We start from the raw sequence: 19,854 nt of genomic DNA, 5'->3' as shown, positions 1-19,854 counted from the left end.
ACACTTTTGGCTTATAAAATGCACAGTTCAAGAAAGAATCATTCAATTACACAGGCCTCCACAGTTCATACCATAACAATAAAAACTCAAAACTCATCCAGTGTATGCTGAATGTGCTCTAAAATTTCTTTATCCTACTTAGCCATATAGAATATTCTGCTCAAATAATACTAAAAAAAACTGAACCATGTCACTTATTTACTGCTGAATGTGAAAGCCAAATCCTTTTTTAAAAAAAGTTTAAAAGCTTTCCAGGAGCTGTCATACTTGCAGAACTTGCTCTCTGTAGCGCAGGAAGACTGCTCCTCCTTGCCTTGACGTAACTCAGCCAATACTGGTGAGGCCTGTTGTTTACAGTTCTGCTGCGTTTAATTGGACAATACACACAGGAAGACTCCTGGTATAAAATAGTTTTCGGAGAGTTATTGCACCTGTGACGGAAAGAATGGAAGAAAGACTACAAAATATGATGTGTGCAGTATGATCAGTGCAAGATGAATCACACCAAACGGTGTCCTGTGATCTTGGAGAGATTCTCGTGGTTCCAATGGTACTAACATTTATTTTTGTGCTTCTTTTCATATTTTTCTGTGACAAAACCCAACTTAATTTATTTAAAGTTCTAAGACAACAATTGTGAAAAAAAAATGAAGTCAAGGCGCATCTAAGTATCAGTTATAGCTGCAGTAAAGAATTCTCCGATCTTCCATACAATGCTATGAAACGAAGCACACATGCACTGAGCTACCAAGCACTGTGACCCTCTGGAGATAATATAAGCATCATGTGACATGCCTGTGAGGACTTGAGGCTATTTTGGTGGCAATGATGATACCCTTAACTATAATAGTGATGGTGAGACTAATTGTCGAGCAGGAGCCTGCAAATGCAGATCTGTGAATAAAGAATAAAGACAGCCTCGCATACAAACACACAGAAAAGATAAGATAGGACGACACCGGGGAAATGACGAGGCATGGGCAGAAAAACACGTGGAAACGGAAACGACCAGGACTCGGGAGGCTTCACGTACAACACAGACTATTCATGACGGGGTGGAATAGAAACAGTGGAAAGTCACGTAACTCTCCACCGACCTTCAGCACATTCCTCCCTAAAGGCTAAAGAGATCAAACCACTCACCCCACTCACCCTATGCTCCTGCTGTTAGCCTCGCACCCAAAACCTCTCACAGTACACCAGGATAACCACATTTTAAAAAACTGTGTTTGATAACAGCAACCAAATGACTCAATGAAAGACATAATTTGTGATCCCCCACTGAGGAAACAGACTTCTAACTTAAGCAGGCATGCTTTAATTTTTTTTATTGTCATCCTTTTGGTTTGAAATCCTTTGCTTTTGAGGAATTACGCAAAAAAAGGGAAGTGTTCAAGACACTGTTATGTCAACATCATGTTAGTAATTGAGACATAGTGGTACATCAGGACTGGACTTGTCTCTGTATTATGGAGCGATTAGCACAAAACATTCCCTCCCCTAATTCGTCACGAGGAAAAAAACATGCTTTGGAATATGCTGTGATATTTCACTCGGGGAAAGCTGAGACTTTATTGTTTTATTCTCAGAACTTCTAAACTTCTTACGTTCACAGAGGCCCGAAGAAGAGCTGTGCAGTCCTGCTGACAGTACGGCAACATCCCAAAGGCAGAAAAGCCAAGTAGCTTTTTATGATCAGCGTCCCCTTAACACTCTTGGCATCACATGATCAAAGTGGGCTAAAGGTTGCAATCATAAACATGAAAATTTTGACCTTTTGCAGTTGAATGACATGTCAGATGGCTGCGTCCCACAGAACTACTTCGCTGCTCCTATTAATAGCAGCCTGACAAAGCCTGAAATACACAATACCAAAAAAAAAGAAAAATGTTGCCACATCCACAGGAAACGTGTCTGTCACACGAAAACTTCTATTTTAAGTTTAGGAGCGTGTTTAGAACCACCACGTGGAAAATCTTAGCATCTATGTGAAGTGGATTCACCCAAGAGGTTTCCTTTCTCCCTGCTAAGGTTGTATTTTAAAGAGAAACTGTAGTCACAATTTACTGGAAGCATTTTATCACCACAGTGACACATAAGAAATTTCTCAGGAAAACTGACACAACTTGCCAATGCAACACAACCAGCCGTTAGCCCACTGCAGCTACAGGAAGCTGACAGTCTGAGTGCTGCTCTGTTAACAGGACACCAGACTGATCTGCAGCAGTGATTCTGTACAAAAAAAGTTTCTCAGATGGAAGCGATTGTGGAGGCTACATTTTATTAACATTTTAGGATTTTGAATCCTAAAAGGAAGGCAGCAAACGAAGGACGATATTAAGACAAAAGACAATAATGAGCCTTTTAGTTTCACAGTCTGTCCACAGTTAGTTTCTTTGAGTGTGATCTGCACACAACTGCATAGTTACACCATAGACAGGTAAATCCAGCATTCAAATACACAACGTATACCACTACAAATATCTCTACACACAGGTACTCTTACAAACAGCCCAGCCCCCTCCCCAAAAAAGAAAAGACATTATTACACAAAATAATTAAAAACAGAGATGCCTGCAGTGACAACAGACAGGTGATATCACGTCTCCACGTCCCCGAAATATCCAGGTTTAACTCTGGCGTTCCTAATGTCTCTTATTTTAGAGCACACTTGCTTGAAGTTGAGTCTCTCAGAAGTCTAAAGCACCTCTTGAACCTTCCACCAAAGCTCATCCTTGCCTCACTGACTCTGGCATACCGTGGACCCACTCTTGCCCCCCGCAGCGGCCTTCTTGCGCCTCTTGTTGAGCAGAGGGTTGCTGGAGGTGTCGAGATCTTTGATCTTCACCTGGTCATAGTCCACACGCATGGTCGCTAAAGCGCTGGTCATCTCTTCCTGCGAGAGAAGAGGCAGATGTTGGAGGATTTAGCTGGCGCTTACGGATGTGGAAACCGTTTGCTTTTTTACCAGTGGCACATGTATGTTTCCAAAGAGCAGCCAGTTAGCTTAGCATAACGTCAAGACATAAAATGGAGAAAACAAGCAAGCACGCTAAAGCTAATGAATTAACGCAATATGTCTGCTTTTTATTTTCCAAACAAAAAGTATAAAAAGGAGAAGCTGCGGTTTTAGTGAGGACTGTTTCTCAGCAGGGAACAGTTGCAGGTGTTGGTCAAGAAACTGTGAGGACATAAAACCCAAAGAGCCTGCAACTTTTTTTTGTTTACACATCAGTATAGGTATGAATTTTAAAAAAAAAGAGACGATATGTTAACCAGAGAAGCTTTAAAAGTGCTGATAAGTGGAATTTATTGCTGTAGGATGGTGTCAGGTTAGCTGTTTCCAGGCTTTACACCACCCCAAAATAATTAGAGCTGACATCTATCCTCTCATTAGTCATTTTTCACACCATCAACTCTTAGAAAGGAAACAAAGGAGGATGTTTCCTATAATGTCAAAATCTTCGCTGCAAAGGCTTCCACGCAGTTCGCTGCTGTTCAAGATCTGTGCAGCAGGAAAAAACTAAGCAAAGGTAGAAAGAAAAAAGGAAACAGGCTGGAAATATTTTTATGATTTTAAAAAAAGGCCTGAACTCAAAATGAGTCAGAACAGACCTCAGAGAAAACTAAACCTTTTCCATTTACTGTGAATAAAGCTCAATATAAAGACTGTACCCTCCTGACTCTTTGCTTTTTGAGAAGTGGTCTTTTATGCAACGCTGTACCCAGTACCCACTGCAGAAACGAACAGTGGTGTATTGTGAGCGTATCATTTTGCTGAATGGTCTTTTCACACCTTATCATGACAAACCTGTTCATTCAGCTGTTGTGAAGGAATGTGCCATTCCACATGTTATTTACAGGGATTGAAAATAAGTGATTGCCTAAGTGAGACATTTTGTACATTTCTGCATGGCTGAATGAACTTGATATGAGGAAGTGGTGTTTTCTTTTGTTTAGTAGTTTAAATCAGGAAAAAATGCAGGAATGGCAAAAGGTAAGCTAAGCTTAGGTGTGTTTGGGTTAAATATTAAACTGCGAACACTTCTTCACCCTGCTGGTTGTCAGGAGATAATAAGAATGTAAACACATGAGGATGGCAGTTTTCCTCACATTTCCATCATTAGAATATTTAAAGGGCCACTTTGCTGTTTTCACACATGAAAATCTGTTTAGAGGTCGTTAGGGTTTTACTCCAACAGCTGAAATTGTTGTATATGTCCTCTGTGGTTCTGAGCTTTTTAATGATGTGATTGTAAGCGGCCTTGATTACATCATATGTATGCCTTTAGGTGCATTTCAGAGCGTACATGGAGGCTTGAGGTTTCAAGAGAAACCAGAGTAAACTGGGACATTCTCATGCATTCTGGAAAGTTACCAGTTCAATATTTTTGGAGTTTTCCCCCATACTGGTCTATAAACCACTGCAACGTTAACTGAAACCCTACCGCAAGCTGAACATTTCAGCAGCCTATCATTAACAAGCTGTAATGTCAAGATGTGACCAGAGGGGGTCGATGTTGTCGTGCTACTGACCTTCACGTCCTCCCACATCTCTCTGTCTTCTGTCAGGACCCGTGTGGTGTGCAGGGGAGTGGAAGGAACCATCATGGACTGCTGCAGAGTCAAAACACAAACACCGATGAGGACGTAAGCAAACAGATGCACAGACGAGCAGGAAACAGTAGATGAGGCGTGTACGGGTGCTTACATTGATCCAGGGGTGGTTCATAAACTGGGTGATGGTCATTCTCTCGTTAGGGTCTGTCTTCAGTAGTTGGTGGATCAAATCTTTTGCTGGGAGACACAAGGCAATGCAAAGTTTACAACTTTTCACATGATGTTTGCCTTGGAGATAAAATGTCCTATTTATAGTGGATTTTGATGTGTTGAATTCAAATGTCACTATTAAAACAGCTGCTTGTCTCATTGTTTTATATATTGGTAGATAAGTTGAAAATATGTGCTGTGATTTGCTGAAACATGGGCAAATGTACAGGGAAATACAGGATATAAGGCAAAAACAGAGTTTTTACAGTTTTAACAACCATCAAAGTGAATATTTTGCATGGCCACCTTTATTCTTTAACAAAGGCTGAACTCTTAGGCATGCTTTCTTGTAATTTCTTCAATTAGTCTCGAGGTTCAGGCTCTGGGGAGAACAGACTGATAGTGTTTTATGTGTCTTTCTATTATCTATTATCAGTGCATTTGGAATCCCTGTCATGCTTTACAGAGAAGCTGTTGCCAGATAGGTGCTTTCCAGATGGTATTTTTAATTATTCTATTTAAAAATCGGACTTTTCTGACATCAATTTTGAAAATATACCCAGTACCACTGTCTGAAATTAGCTCCATGGAAGCGGAATATAAAGAAATCCCATGTGGCTCAAGACTTTTGCACAGTACTGTATATAAATAAGACTTGATATGAAAAAAAAAAAAGGTTTTCCCCCCAGTTGTTGATGTTTCCACAACCAAACTTATTGAATTAACAAAATATTTCACTGGTGCATTTTCTGTGAGTCAAAGTACTTTCAACAGCACACTGTGAAGGAAAAGGAAAATATTACTCAGGGATATTATGCAAAAAAAACAAAACCCTTGTAACTTTAATTTGCATCATTACAAATTGGTTAAGGTTGAATCAAAGGTCAGAGCAGAGTTTAAATATAATACCAAGAAGAAGAAGGAGTCACTGGAGCAAACGGAGCCACATATTTAACACTGGATGCAATTTAAAGAGACGGTGACAATGGACAGAATATTCAACATTAGAACAAGATTTATTGGGGAAAGAATCCCAAACTACCTGGCTATATCTGAAAAAGTAATCCCCGCCTAAACCTAATAACTGGTTGTGTTACCCTTGGCAGGAAGAATTGCAATCAAGTGTTTGTGTAGGATTTTGGCCCACTCATCTTTGGAGAATTATTTTAAATCAGTCACATTGGAGGGTTTTCGACTACGAACCGCCTGTTTAAGGTCAAAGCACCTCAATCACATTTCAGTCCACTTTGACTAGACCACTTCAAAACCTTCATTTTGGTTTTTTGAGCCATTCACAGGTAGACTTGCTGTTTTTTTTACGGACCTCTGTCCTGCTGTGCACCTGAGCTTCAGGGCATAAACTGATGGCTACAGTTCAGGATTTTGTGGTAGAACAGAATTCACGGTTCCATCAGGTACAGCAAGTCGCCCAGATCACCTTTTGTCTCGTCAGTCCAGACTTATACCCAAGTCAAAGCCTTGGGTATAATCAAGATGAAGATGTGAGATGAGCCCTTGTGAGGTTTTTTTTTTGGTCAGCAGTGGTTTTCTCCTTGGACCTCCCCCATAGATGCTTCGTGAACTCTGACCTTAACTGAGGCACGTGAGGCCTGAAGACTTTTTTTTGAAAATTTCTAACATTTTGAGTTATTTTCCAGTGTTAGAAAATCAGCACTGCTCAGTGTTGGTCATTGTTAATCTTCAAAACTGACTAGGTTACTTTAAAAAAATATAACACTGTCAAAAGTGTTCATTTAACACTCAACAGTGTTGTATTTAACACCCATTTTGGTGGACCCATATAGACACTCTCTAGTGTCAATTTAACACTGGAGATTTTGCTGTGTAACCTTTCTAAGCCTGATAGTTGTCAGTGACTTTTTAAATTAGGTCATGGCATGAAATGTTGCTTTTTGAGATCTTTTAGCTTGTTTCACTTTGTCAGGCAGTTTCTCTTTTAGCGACTTCTTGATTCGACAGGTCTGGCAGCAATCGGGCCTGGGTGTGACGGGTGAAATTAAACTCAGCTTTCTAAAGAAATGTGGTTCATCATTTATCATTCACTGTTAATTCAAGATTTAACAAGGGAGGGAATCATTTTTTCACACACAGCCAGGTTGGTTTGGATAGTATTTTTTCCCTTAATAAAAATAATCATCATTTAAAAACTGCATTTTTATTTACGTGGGTTATCTTTCTCTAATATTACATTTTTTATGATCTGAAACATTTAATTGTGAAAATATACACATATACACAAATATACACAAAACTAAGAAACCAAGAAGGGCCAAATACTTTTTAACCACACTGTAAGTAAAGTTTATATAACAGCGAGATGCAAACTGGGGCAAGATTATATCTTGCTGTATATGATTCTCGAAAATGTTTCTGTATGATAATATCTTAACTTGACATACATTGACATTTAGTAAATCTGCAGAATTGGCCTGAGTGCAGCCCCTGCTGTTTAAGGTTTCCTGTTTCTGACAATAGAGAGCAGACAAGCAGGCCATACATGCATGAATGCAGATAAACACTGCTGTGTTACACATGATTGCAAACATTTGTAAAACCTGCAAATGTTTACAATAAAAAGACAAATATATTAAAATTGTTTTTTTTGTAATTCTCTCACAAAAGCTCAGATGTTTAGCCTACAGGAGTTTCTATTCATATGGATTAAACAGAGGGAAGCTACAGACTTTTTTTTTGCTGCCATACAAAATTAAAAGTTGTAGAAAATTTGTACATTTTTGAAGAATGAAACATGTTTATGAATTTTGCATCTCTTAAACAGCACAGTGGCTTTAATTTGACACGTCTAAGGAATTTACAGTAATTTTAGAAAATTTTAGTTTTGTTTTTTATAAACAACCCTCCGTTTGAGATCGGATATTTTTCAATGGCCAAGTCTCAACCTCAACAAGCAGCAACTGAAGGAGGCTGCAGTAAAGGCCTCGCAGAGCATCTTAAGATAGGAAGCACAACATTTGGTCTGTGGTTTCTAGACTTCAAAAAGTATCTGACTGCAGAGGTTTTTTATCCAAGTATAAAAAAAAAATCCTTTTATTTAAAATTATGCTACTTTGTCCAGTTGAACCTCTGAAAATGGCAGACTAAGCAGAAAAAATGGCTTTAAATCTCTAAATAGTTTATACAAAATTTTATATATTATATAATTTTCATCAAACCCCTTGTCAAAGCTGTAAATCTGCACTTAAATCATCTGTTTGATTTAAAATCCACTGTGCTGGTGTAAAGAGGCAACCCTACAAAAACTGTCCTTGTCTAAAAACAAATAGACCTAACGGTAACTATGTGTGCTCGTTGCCTATATGGCTGCAAGCTAATATGCTGTTTGACAGTGTTTTAGTTTGAGTTCCTCACCTTCCTGTGACACCTCCGACCACTCTGGATTAGGAAATTCATACTGGCCCATCCTGATCCTCCTCTTCATCCCAGGAGAAATGGCTTGGCCTGTATTCGAGTAAAACGGAGGGAAGCCGCACAATCTGCAGAGACAAACAAGCCGTAATGATGACGACCATTTAAAAACGTAATAAAATTAAGCAGCGCTTCTTGTAACAATATCCAAATACAAATACATGCGCCGTACAATAACATCTGTGGTGAAATCAGCACTGGCCTCCACACAAAGACAGTACTCACAGGATGTACATGATGACGCCCAGAGACCACATGTCACATGACTTGTCGTACTTCTCTGGACCCAGAACCTCGGGAGCTTATCAACAGGAATACACACGTACAAACAATATAACAGTGGAGATTAGGGCACAGGCAAAAAGTGACTCAGCAGCTTATTACTGTCATTTTGAAACATCTGGCTCATTTGTTAATATGGCCCAAACCCATCCCGGGACAAAGTAAGACATCTTACCCACATAGTACGGAGTATAACAAGGAGTCTGCAAAGGATTATGCAGCGTGGTCTCCTTTGCAAAGCCAAAGTCTGTCAGTTTGAGGACCGCATTTTTCTCTTTACTTGTGTACAGCAGGTTCTCTGGCTGGAGGCGGAAGCAGCAGAGGAAAACAAGTGAACCAAGCTTTCACCAAACTACCCAGACATGACATCACATGCTTCACGATTTGGGCACTGAACTTCATCTCTGCGTACCTTGATGTCTCTGTGCGCGATATCAATGTTGTGGAGAAAATCGATGGCCGTGCCGATGTCCCTCATAATCTCTGATGCCTCTGGGAGGAAAAACAGGTAAGCAGACTCTCTCAAACCAGAAGCAATTCCAGTGTTAAAACAACAGGAGGCACAGATGAAAGAGAGCTCGCTTTAACTAGTTAACACGCCACCGTTGCTGTGTATCCATCACGTGGAGTCTGCCCTCCATCAGTCCTCACCTTTTTCAGTGAACGCCTGGTCTCCTCTGGCCTGGATTCTGCTGAACAGCTCTCCTCCCTCCATACTGGACACATAGACAAGCAGGGAGAGAACAGGGATCAGTGTATTATAGAATAGTACCCACATTTCTGTTAGTACATGTGTACCACTTTTACAAAGTGCTTCACAGTTGGGATAAAAAGGCTTTAAAAATAAGTGTACATATTTGTACAGAGTCAAGCACACAGCCTTTCATTCAATCCTGCATACAAAAAGCCACAGATAACAGACAAAAGATTCAAACAAACCACAGAGCCAACCATCAGCCAACCTGATAAGGAAGGCTGTTCCAAAGTTAAGGGTCTAAAGTGTGATCACGCCTGGTTTTAAAATAAGTGTGTGGAACAGATGGGTGACCCTGATCAGACGACAGGAGTCTAGAGCTCTGCTGCAGGAGCCTGTCCATGTAAGGTTGTCTGTAAATTACACATTAGAGATCATTAAAGACCTGCTTGCCTTTACACCAAAATTTGGGAGCATTTTTTTCCATCAGTAAAGGAAAGGAAGACCAAAAGAAATGTTGGTCTTCCCCCAAAGCAAAAGCACCAGGATTATTTTAAACTACTAGTGTTATTTTTTAAAGGGGGGATTCTTTTACTTAATTATGAACTATTTACTCACACTGCTAAATCTTTTGGAGTTTCTTCTGTGACGAAACGGTAAGTGAAATAATAAAAATACTGAGTGAAGGTGAAACTGAGACAGTTTAAAAACAGGAAGAAGGGAAAAACACCAAAGTCCTACTAAACAAAACTGTGTTTATACTGAATGAGTGTGCCATTATTAATTCATCTTGCAGTGATATAAACACTATTTGTCACTTCTGTAGTGTCATTAATGACTTAGCAGCACAATAAGAGGTTATTTTGCAATAACATAAACGTTTGGTTTCATTTTATATCTGAGAAACGTTCAGAGACTCACTACCAAAAACATCTTGAGCCAGATGCTTCCCACTCTCCACTTTCATTGTGTGATATAGAGAATCACTGATACCTGAAACTCCACCTTGAGTTCTTTGGAAAAATGTCTCCATAATTGCATTAAGTAAGCGCACTTACTCCAGCACGCTTCTTGTGGATCACAAATGAACTGAGAGCTGAAGGAGGAACGGGAGCTGCTAAGCTACCCACAGCGAGCCGAGCAACTTCCTTCATACAGGAAGCAGCAGACATTCTCTCGCTGTGTGTGTACCGTCAAGGTCACTACGCACATATAACAAACACCTGCCATGTCAGTCAATGCGGTGATGACAATCACTCTTTAAAATTCCCACATACTGAGCAAAGGTGTCATGCCTATGGAGTTCCTTTTTTTTTTCCTCTGAATTATTCACATTTTCTCCCTTAGAGAAATAAAAAGTCCAGAGTTCAAACATGTGTCAAAGCACACACAGTTATGCGTCCTTCACTCATATTCACCTTAACTGTAGCTACTTTCCAAACCTTTAACCTTCTCCTACCTTACAACATGCATTGACTTGGACAGTCACCATATGTAGACAAGTGTTTTTGTCCTTATAAGGAAAACACTTCCCCACAACATGAGTAATATCTGAACCACACACACGCACACACACGCACACACACACACACTTACACAAACACACAGACTGTTTAGCAATGGCGTTGAATTCATTACAAACAGTTTGTCATGACACATGAAGCCCAGATGAAATTCTGTCTCTATGTCAGCTTCAGAGCAGCAGCTCTTATAACTGACCTTTAACTTGTATAAAGTTAAAGGTCACTATGGCTCAGTGGGGCAGAGCTTATTATGTAACTAAACATGTGTTCTACATATTTAAAAAAAAATAGACCCTTTTCTCCCAGCGGCCATGTGACATGACGTAGCTGGAAAACGCAGGTGTTACTAATCACATAATTAAGGCTCGTAAACAAATCAGACTCCCTGGTTAATGACACCGGTAACACCTGTGTTACTTCGTGTCAACATGGCTGCCGTGACGTCTGCATAACGTTCGTGGGAATGGCTTCAAGGTGATGTAATCTCTGATTTCAAATAAAATCCACAGATGACGTAAGCGTGTGCCCGGCTCTATCCTAACCTAACCTCAGTAAAGAACTAATGTTATTATTTGACAGAAGGAGACCATATACAGGACGGCCTCTTAATTCTGTTTATATTTAGCCCAACTAACACTTTGAGCTTGAGTTGCTGTTATCTGTGCAGTTACAGTGTCACAACAGCGTTGATAGTATCTTGTTGGAAAAACATGTGGGCATGTTGTAAGACCTTAATCACTGCTGAGCTCATTTTCTTTGTTTGTCATGAAGCAAGGTTAAAAAAAAAGAGAGAGAGAGAAAAAGCAAAAGTGTAAGCTGTAAAAATGATGCAAGGCAACTTTAGCTTGTTATTTTTAATCTTTCACTTTGTTATGTTGTCATTTATTCAAAGGGCGTCATCTTACTCGGAGCTGTGACTTATGGGACTCTGTACCCACTCCGAGCTCTTTTTCACATTAAAATACTGATTCATCATTACGTCCTACAGAATGAAAACTTCTTTAATGTCATGCTTTCAACAAAAAGAGAGCAGACTTGCTCTAAGTTTCAAGACACTGTTGTTTTTTTAAGAAAAGCTTTAAATATGAAAGTACAGAGAAAGTGTTTGATTCAAGGAAGTGCTAACTGACTGGTGAGATCCTACCACTCCATGATGATGAGCAAGCACTTCTTCCCGTGATACATGTTCTCATAGAGGCTCAGGATGCGAACGATGTACGGCCCTCCTGACACTCGCCAGTGGAGCTCCACCTCTCGCCTCGCTTTGGGACTATCATAGAGAATCTGGGAGAGACGCAAAGAGAAGGACAGATCATGTCACGTTATATAATCATTTATGAGGAGTCATTCAACTTTAACATGGATAGTTTTGGTGTAGTGTAACACAGCAGCAGCATCATTTTATAAAAACATTTTAAAAAACAAAACAAAAAAACAAAAGCAGTTTTTGTTTTTTTCTGCATAATGTGATATACATGAGCCAAGCTGATAAGTAGATGAATCAATACTAAATACGTTGATGGTAAAAATAATCAACATCGTCTTAGGTTTTACATGTCAAGACATATGTGGGTCTAAAAATTTGGCAAATACGCTCTTGTATGAAAAAATTACATGATATATTACACTGTGTTGTTATTTTTTTTAACAAAAGGTCAGTCAAAAACTGTAAAAGCAGTGAGCAGTACATCCCTACTGCTTACAAAGGAGTTAAGAGGGTAAGTATGAGCCAGGTGTTGCTAGGCAGATGCATTCAATGCTATAAAAGCAGATGATTTTTGGCAGTTCTCTGGTCTGCACCATTCAGGTGTGTGTTACACAACGTCAAGACATCACGAGTGATCTTGTTGCTCATCAGTTTTGGTTTTAATCTGATTACTCACAACTAGGGATGGGTATTGATAAGATTTTCACGATTCCGATTCCATTTTCGATTCTGTTTAACGATTCGATTCTTTATCGATTCTCTTATCGATTCTTTTTAAAAAAGGAGAACACTAAGTTCGATTAGCTTAGAACTTTGTTTTATATCTTCTCTTTGAACAAGATAGAAATTTAGGAGTAACATGGCCTTACAAACCCAACAGTGAGATCTTAAGAGATCCAGCCTGGCTCTTCAATGGGTGTCACAGGGTCCCCAGGAAAAAAAATTGTAAATGTAAAATAATAAAATAAATATTCTTCTGTAGCAATAACAAAGCATAACATAAATTATTCAGTAGCAATTACACAAGAATATCCAGTAATGTCCCTGCCTACAATTAAACACATTCACTTACCTAAAATTGGGGGCATCTGCTGTGGCAAATGGGTTCAAGCCAGTGTTTCCAACTTAGCGACTTTGTCGCTATATTTAGCGAGTTTTCAGACCCCTTAGCGACTTTTTTTTAGAAAAAAGGTCGCTAAAAAAAGGACGTGAAAGCGCGTATCGATTTTACTCTCAACAAGCAGTGGGTGCTGTAACGCAGTCAGTTCTTCTTTTACTCGTATGCTGTTTTGTGGATCACAAGGTTTAAAACTACTCATAAACACACACACAAAGTAACTCCACCAGAGTGCCTATTTCAGGTCACTTTTGCCGGTCCAAGCCCGGGTAAAGGAGCAGGGTTGGAATTGTGACATTAAAAAAAACAATAATTGCTAAAAATAAATTTAATTTGTAGTCCTAAATAAACTAAATGCATTTAGGAAGTTTTTTACTCACTTAATGTCTCTTCCACGATGTTATTTCTCTCTCCAACAACATAGGTTACAATTAGATTAGCATGACCAATTATGCAAATCAGGCGATGACATCATTTAGCGACTTCTAGCGACTTTTAGGACAGCCAATAGCGATTTTCCTTACTGAGGAGTTGGCAACACTAGTTCAAGCCTTTTACCACAAACTTAGTCACTGCTCGGTGACATTCGTCTATCCTGGCCTGAAAGGAGACGCTACCGGTAGACTGCAGCGAGAACTGCCAGCATCTGAGCCAGACTCTGTCTGTCTCATCATGGTCACCTAAATGCACAGTAATAGCAGGTTTTGTAATAAGGCAGATCGCGCTAACATAATATGCACTGTTAGTTGATTATTTACCTGCCGCATTAACGGGAGAGGACGTGCAAACGTTACCGCTGCTGCTGGGTTGAGATTCACGAGTCCGGAGCGGAATTAAAAACATGACATTCATTTAAGGTTATCACGTGTTTTGTGAGCAAATGCTTTTGCATATTCGTAGTGTTTCCTCCCTTAAATGAAGTATCTACTTTGCAAGTATTGCAAGTTGCCCTGTTGTCATCCGTTCTCGTAAACTTTTGAGCGTTTGAGCCGCTTACGCGCCGTGTTTCCTGCCAGGTAAATGACGCTCCGCAACGTGGTGACGTCATTCGGGGCGACTGGAATCGATAAGGGAATCGTTTGCAAAAATGGCAAACAATTCCAAGGAATTGAAACAGTGGGAACCGGTTCTCAACAAGAACCGGTTTTCGATACCCATCCCTACTCACAACTGGAAAACATTCAAGACATCAAATTGACCCCAAGGTCAGACAATGCAGTTATACCTCAGACTCCACAGGCCTCAGTTGGTATGTTAAATGTTAAAGTTTGTGACAGCACAAATAGAAAAAGACTGAACAAATATGGCTTTTTTGAGAGGTGACTGGGGAAAAAAAGCCTCTTCAATCTAAAAGGAACATTTGCAGCATTTCTTAGCACTGCAAAGTTTCATATGAACAAACCAATGTGGAGATGTTGCGCCATATTTCACAGTGTTACGTTTGGTGAAAACCAAACACAGCACATCGGCACAAACACCCCGCACCAACTGTCGAGCACGGTGGTGGAGGGGGTGATGATTTTGGTTTGCTTTCCAGCCACAGGACCTGGGTACCTTGCACTCATTGAGTCAACCGTGAACTCCTCTGTATACCAAAGTACTTTAAATTCAAAGGTGAGGGCGTCTGTGCAACAACTACAGCTTGGGCTAAACTGGGTCAATGATACTGTTTTAATCCCAAGCACAGCAGCAAATCCACGACAGAATGACTGAAAAAGAAAAGAAGCAAGGTGTTGACCCAGTCAAAGTCCAGATAAACCTGACGCAAAGGCTGTGGCATGACCCTAAGAGAGCTGTGCATAAACAAATACCCATAACATTGCAAAGAAAGTGGGCCAAAATTCATTCACAAAGATGTGAGAGACTGATACTCATACAGAAAACCATTATTTAAGGTTTCTGCAGCTAACGGTGATTCTACAAGCTACTGAATCGTGAGGTGTGCTTAGTCTCTTACACAACTTCCATATTTTAGCTTAGCTATTGTTTAATAAGTAATGATTTATAATCTCATGCTGCGTGCTGTTCCTCCTTTGAGGTGGCATTTAAATAGTTTTAACAACTGGTGAGAATCAGATGATTTTTTTGTTGTTATGTAAAACCAAAGCACGGAAAGAGGGTACTTTCTTTTCAAAACGACTGTAAGTGGATTGGTAGTTCAAGCTCTAATGTCAGTATAAGAACTGATGCCTATAAATACTGGAATACTGGAATAGCCGGGTACTCACACAGTTTGCAATACAGCAGACACACACACATACACACACATACACACACACACACACACAGACGTACAAAGCAGGTGACAGACTTTGACATAGCACACAGTCAAGGGGTATTTTTGGATGTGACAGTGATGGAGCTATCCCCTGTTGTTCACAAGGCCGGTCTGCTTACAGACTGCGCCTGGAATACACAACACACACAGAGTTTGACTCACTGACGTATGACAGACACACATACATAAATCTGTGGTGTGTTGCAGGTGACTTTCGCAAGGCTCTACCCGAGCAAATTGGATTCAGCTGGTGGGTAAACATGAAATTTCTTGGAAACTCCAAAATGCCGGAAAGAAACAGCTCATCTGTGTAGCGCCTTTTTTTCCTCTATCTTTTTTTGCTTGCTAATGTCAAAGAGGAAGCAAAGGGTTCAGAGGACGGCAGTGTGTTAAAAGAAGAAGTTGAGGGTTTCCGGTGTCTGATCTGCTACTACATGTGTCCTATTTTGCTCACCCTCGCCCACTTGCCTTGACTTTAAGCGGAGCAGTGGGCAGGTTTTGCTTTTGCTATGTAATTTATAGCTTTATGACTCCAATCAAGAGCAGATAGTTTATGAGCTGGTTTCCTTAATTTCCTGCAGCGAAACAGAATCGGCTCTAATAAAAAGGGGCCTGTAGCACTGTAGTAAAACATAAAAAGGGTTGCAGAGGAAGGACTAAGAGAACGAGACAGTTAATCTTCAGGAGGATTTTGTTCTTATTTGAAAGGGCACGTAAACCAGTCAACGATGACTCGACACTCAGACGAATCAGATCTGTGTCAGGAGAAGCTTAAGAAACACTGAGACACACACCTTTAGCTGATAACGCCCACTAAATTTAACCACATGCTGCCTCCCACAGAACCTTGGTTAACACACACACACGCGCACACACACAAACACACTTTAATTGCTCGAACATGTTTACACTCTATTAAATATTAGTGAATTTCAAAGTGCTGGTCTGTATATCTTCATAAAAATGTGGTTTATCTTTACAACATCTGCCAATAAAGATCTGCTCATAAAGGCTACAGCAAAGTGGTCTAGAAAGCAGGAGACTGTGTAAGTGCTAAATACTAATGTCAGCAATCCTAACATGTTCATATTCAGAGAACATCAAAGATTTGTTGGGTTGTTTCTTTTGCTTTTGGACCAAAGTGATACACAGACTGATGATACCAATTCTAGAATCACTTTTTTTTTCTTTATAATGATTTAAAAAGCCTGAAAAACTCACTCAAAATTGTAAATGGCCTTTTTCTTCTATAGTGCTTTTCTACTTGAACCTCAGTCATTCACACACTTTGCTTTCTGTCTGACATTCACACTCTGATGAACACATCAAGGGAACTTCAGTTCAGTATCTTGCCCAAGGATGCAGATGACCTGTGCTCACAGCCACCTCTTAGAAGACTTCTACTGCTCAAGTATAAAAATACTCACAATGCATTTTTGCATATAGAAAGTGGAAGTGAAGCAATGAAAACATAAAGTTCCTCTGTGCTGTAAAGGTACAGAGTGATCAGAGTGATCCCAACAAGACACTTCCAGCTCTGTTGGGTTGATGAGGTTTAAAAGCCTAAATCCTTCAATTCATTCAAGAGGACCCCAGAGACTGATTAACTTGTTGGAGGGAGCTTAACCCTAACCTATGAGATCTTACAGAAACTTTCAAAACAAAAGTCTTTTTTGGAGCTGCCTTTAACCAAAACAGTGGGCATTTCCTTTATGGTTTGGATAATTTACACCCTGAAACACACTCATTTGTGCAACAAGTGTGCCAAAGGGATAACCACAGAACCCAAAGCCATTGATAAGATTTTGACTATGAGTAAAACAGGCCTGCAGGCCATTTAGCTTCACTCGAAAAGGCCCAATGTTCTCTTAAGTGGAACAATCATTTGTACTTCTGTCTAAGCAGTTAATGGTGGAGGTCACGAACGCATCCAAACAGCACAGGGCTCTCTCTCCCATCCCCTGCTGTTAAGTAAGAAAAATCCAAGTTAAAAGAACCAAGATAACTTTAACTGCATTACACTGAAAGGATGGCTTTGTTCAAGCACTGCTGCAAAGTAGATTAAAGCCATAGCCATCTATTACATTCAGCGCTCAGAGCAACACTTAATTTAAAAACCCAATGGGCCGGTCATCCGACTCTACATCAGTCTAGCTTCTGTTTACTTTTACTCACTATTTAACTTGACATAACAAAATTAACCAAATTTACATAAACGGCTGTATGAACAAGCACAGTGCAAAAGAAAAACTGCAGCAGCTACAATAGAGAAGACAGACTGAGCCATCAGAAGTGTTTCTTCTGCCGTCTCTTAACACCTTTTAACAGATCTTCAGAGAGAAGAAGATGGTCAGAGGCTTAATGTGATGCGTTCCCTCTCTACTTGGGTCACAGCGATCTATTGCCGGCTTTCCCCTACGGAACAGTGTGGTTGCAGTGACACACACACAGTCTTTTGGCAGAACATTAAAAGACACAAAACTTTCTTTGTGTGTTTCAGTTCTGTCATTACTTCTGACAAAAGACAAAAACTTGCTGGATTCAGATTAGCATTTTGCCTGAAGATTTTTTCCGCATCGGAAGTCTTTTTCATTTTAAGTAATTCTTTCTGCTCATATTTCTAAGCAGAATTGTTTTCTTTACCGGTCCCACCCATGATGCTATCAAGAAAAGTATCCCCTTTCTGATTTTGGCATTCTATCTTTTTTTTGTAATATTCAATTTCCTGCTGCAGTTTATCTCATTTTTAAATCTTTAGCTTTAGTTTCTATCCCAAAGTTTTGGGTATGCTCTCCTTTTGACACTGCTGCCTGGCTGGCAGCTCAGATCCAGATGGATTACTGTAAACCAGTAAATCTCTCCGGGTCTGTGGACCAGTGGTGACAGGTGAAAACCTGACGACCTGTGCATGTGTGCAGATGAGTGTGAAGGTTTCTACCGCTCCCAGAATAAAGTGTCACCATCACAGTCCGTGTGTCTTTGAAGCAGTGTATCACGTGATATTTTATGGCTAGGTGACCACACACCCATTAACTTGGAACTGATTGCAAAGGGCTGACCTTCCAGGAAACACCACCAGATAAGTGAATGTGAGCTCGGGGAGAAGCATGTACAGTGCATGTCAAACCCAGTATGATCAGTAGGTATATATACATGCAAAACCAGCAGTCTATTCATCTATCTGTCTATGTCAAACACTGGTTTTGTTAGTAACCTTTAACCTTTCATGTTCCTGGAAAAAGAAAATCCTACTTCCATAAAGGTCATAGTTCTTGATTCTTGTCTACACAAGTTTCCACTCTTATATTTTAAACCCACAGTGCAAACAAACACTTTAGGATAGCTTATGGACCCTTATGTGTGTTTCCACACAGTTAGGTATTTAAACCATACTTGCATTAGATTAGGATCAAATTTAGAGGAGCAGCAAGTGATATAAATAAATACCTAGACACACCACCATAATCCAACATAATGGACTGACGCCTGTTTTTCCAAATGGATTGACCAGTCTGGAAAGTCGACATCTATGTTATTACATCCAAACAAAGTGAGAGATAAACTTGTATCAGAAACAGGTGTTCTTTCAGCTGGGATGATCTAGAGTTATCGCTTAAAAGCTATAAAGTCTGCAGTTATACTGTAAGAGTGTCAACAGGAGAGCCGGGGACAATTTATGATATACTCATGAGACTTCGATACCTTTAGCGCGCACTTCTCTCCAGTTTTCTTGTTAAAGCACTCGAGGACTTTGCCGTTGATCCCCAAGCCCAGAACCTGATTGGAGACTTTATAATCGTCCGTCACCGCGTTTCGCTTTATCTCCAGTTTAGGGTAAGTGGGCATGGGGAAGTGTGTGGACTCTGCGTCCTTCTTGTCGGCGGCTGGGAGAACTGCCGGCTGCTCTTGCTGCAGTTTCGGGTTGCCATCCGTGGAGTCTGACTCTGTCCCACCAGTATTTGGCGGTTGCGGAGCTTTTTGCTTTCCGTTTCCATTTTGCAGCATGTTTTACACCGGCTTGCTGTCAACAGCGGTGCACAGAGGGACAAACTGTGAGCAACTCTCCGGATTAACGCGATGAGTCCAGCCCTCCTCCGGTAAATGCGTAAAGCTGAGACCTCTAACGCATCCGCCTGTCCCGTGCGGACTCTACCACAGTGACTCCACTCTATCTTCACACAGGCTTACAAGTCAGAGTCCATTTGGGGAAACTACACTATAATTCTATTCTTTAAATGTAGCTCTCTGAACTTTAGCGATCCGGGGTGGCCCGTGAGAGAAAATCTAAAAAAGAATTTGAGCGCAAATGAACCATTTAAGAAAATTCCAGTCAGACGTGTTTGGGGGTAAAAAAAAAAAAAAAAAGAGGCAGTGGTGACGATTATCTGTTGATCTCGGTTTCCCGCTGATAACTCCTTCAGCTGCATTCACATGGCCAGTCGCTGTCACAGTAGTTTAAGCGCCACCCTCCTTCAGTCAAGTCATATTTCTCAACTGACCTACGCGGCCGCCTTAAAGGAGCAGGACGGATATTCA

At 40.3% G+C, this 19,854-nt stretch overlaps 1 protein-coding gene across 1 annotated transcript; it reads right to left on the bottom strand.

The window, feature by feature from the left end:
• Positions 1-2,264: 2,264 nt before the first annotated feature.
• mapkapk3 (MAPK activated protein kinase 3) lies at positions 2,265-19,845 on the bottom strand. The gene is made up of 10 exons (XM_026168734.1): positions 19,021-19,845; positions 11,861-12,000; positions 9,151-9,215; positions 8,912-8,991; positions 8,675-8,801; positions 8,443-8,518; positions 8,161-8,285; positions 4,712-4,797; positions 4,537-4,617; positions 2,265-2,896 (listed from the first exon to the last, which is right to left on the bottom strand). Exons 1-10 carry the CDS (start codon positions 19,321-19,323, stop codon positions 2,741-2,743), a joined length of 1,239 nt encoding a protein of 412 aa, XP_026024519.1. The 5' UTR covers positions 19,324-19,845; the 3' UTR covers positions 2,265-2,740.
• Positions 19,846-19,854: the final 9 nt, after the last annotated feature.

This window comes from Astatotilapia calliptera, chromosome 5, assembly GCF_900246225.1.
Source record: "Astatotilapia calliptera chromosome 5, fAstCal1.2, whole genome shotgun sequence".
Taxonomy (NCBI): Eukaryota; Metazoa; Chordata; class Actinopteri; order Cichliformes; family Cichlidae; genus Astatotilapia; species Astatotilapia calliptera.
Note: the sequence above shows the minus strand (reverse complement) of the source record. Positions and strands in the feature narration are given on the sequence as shown.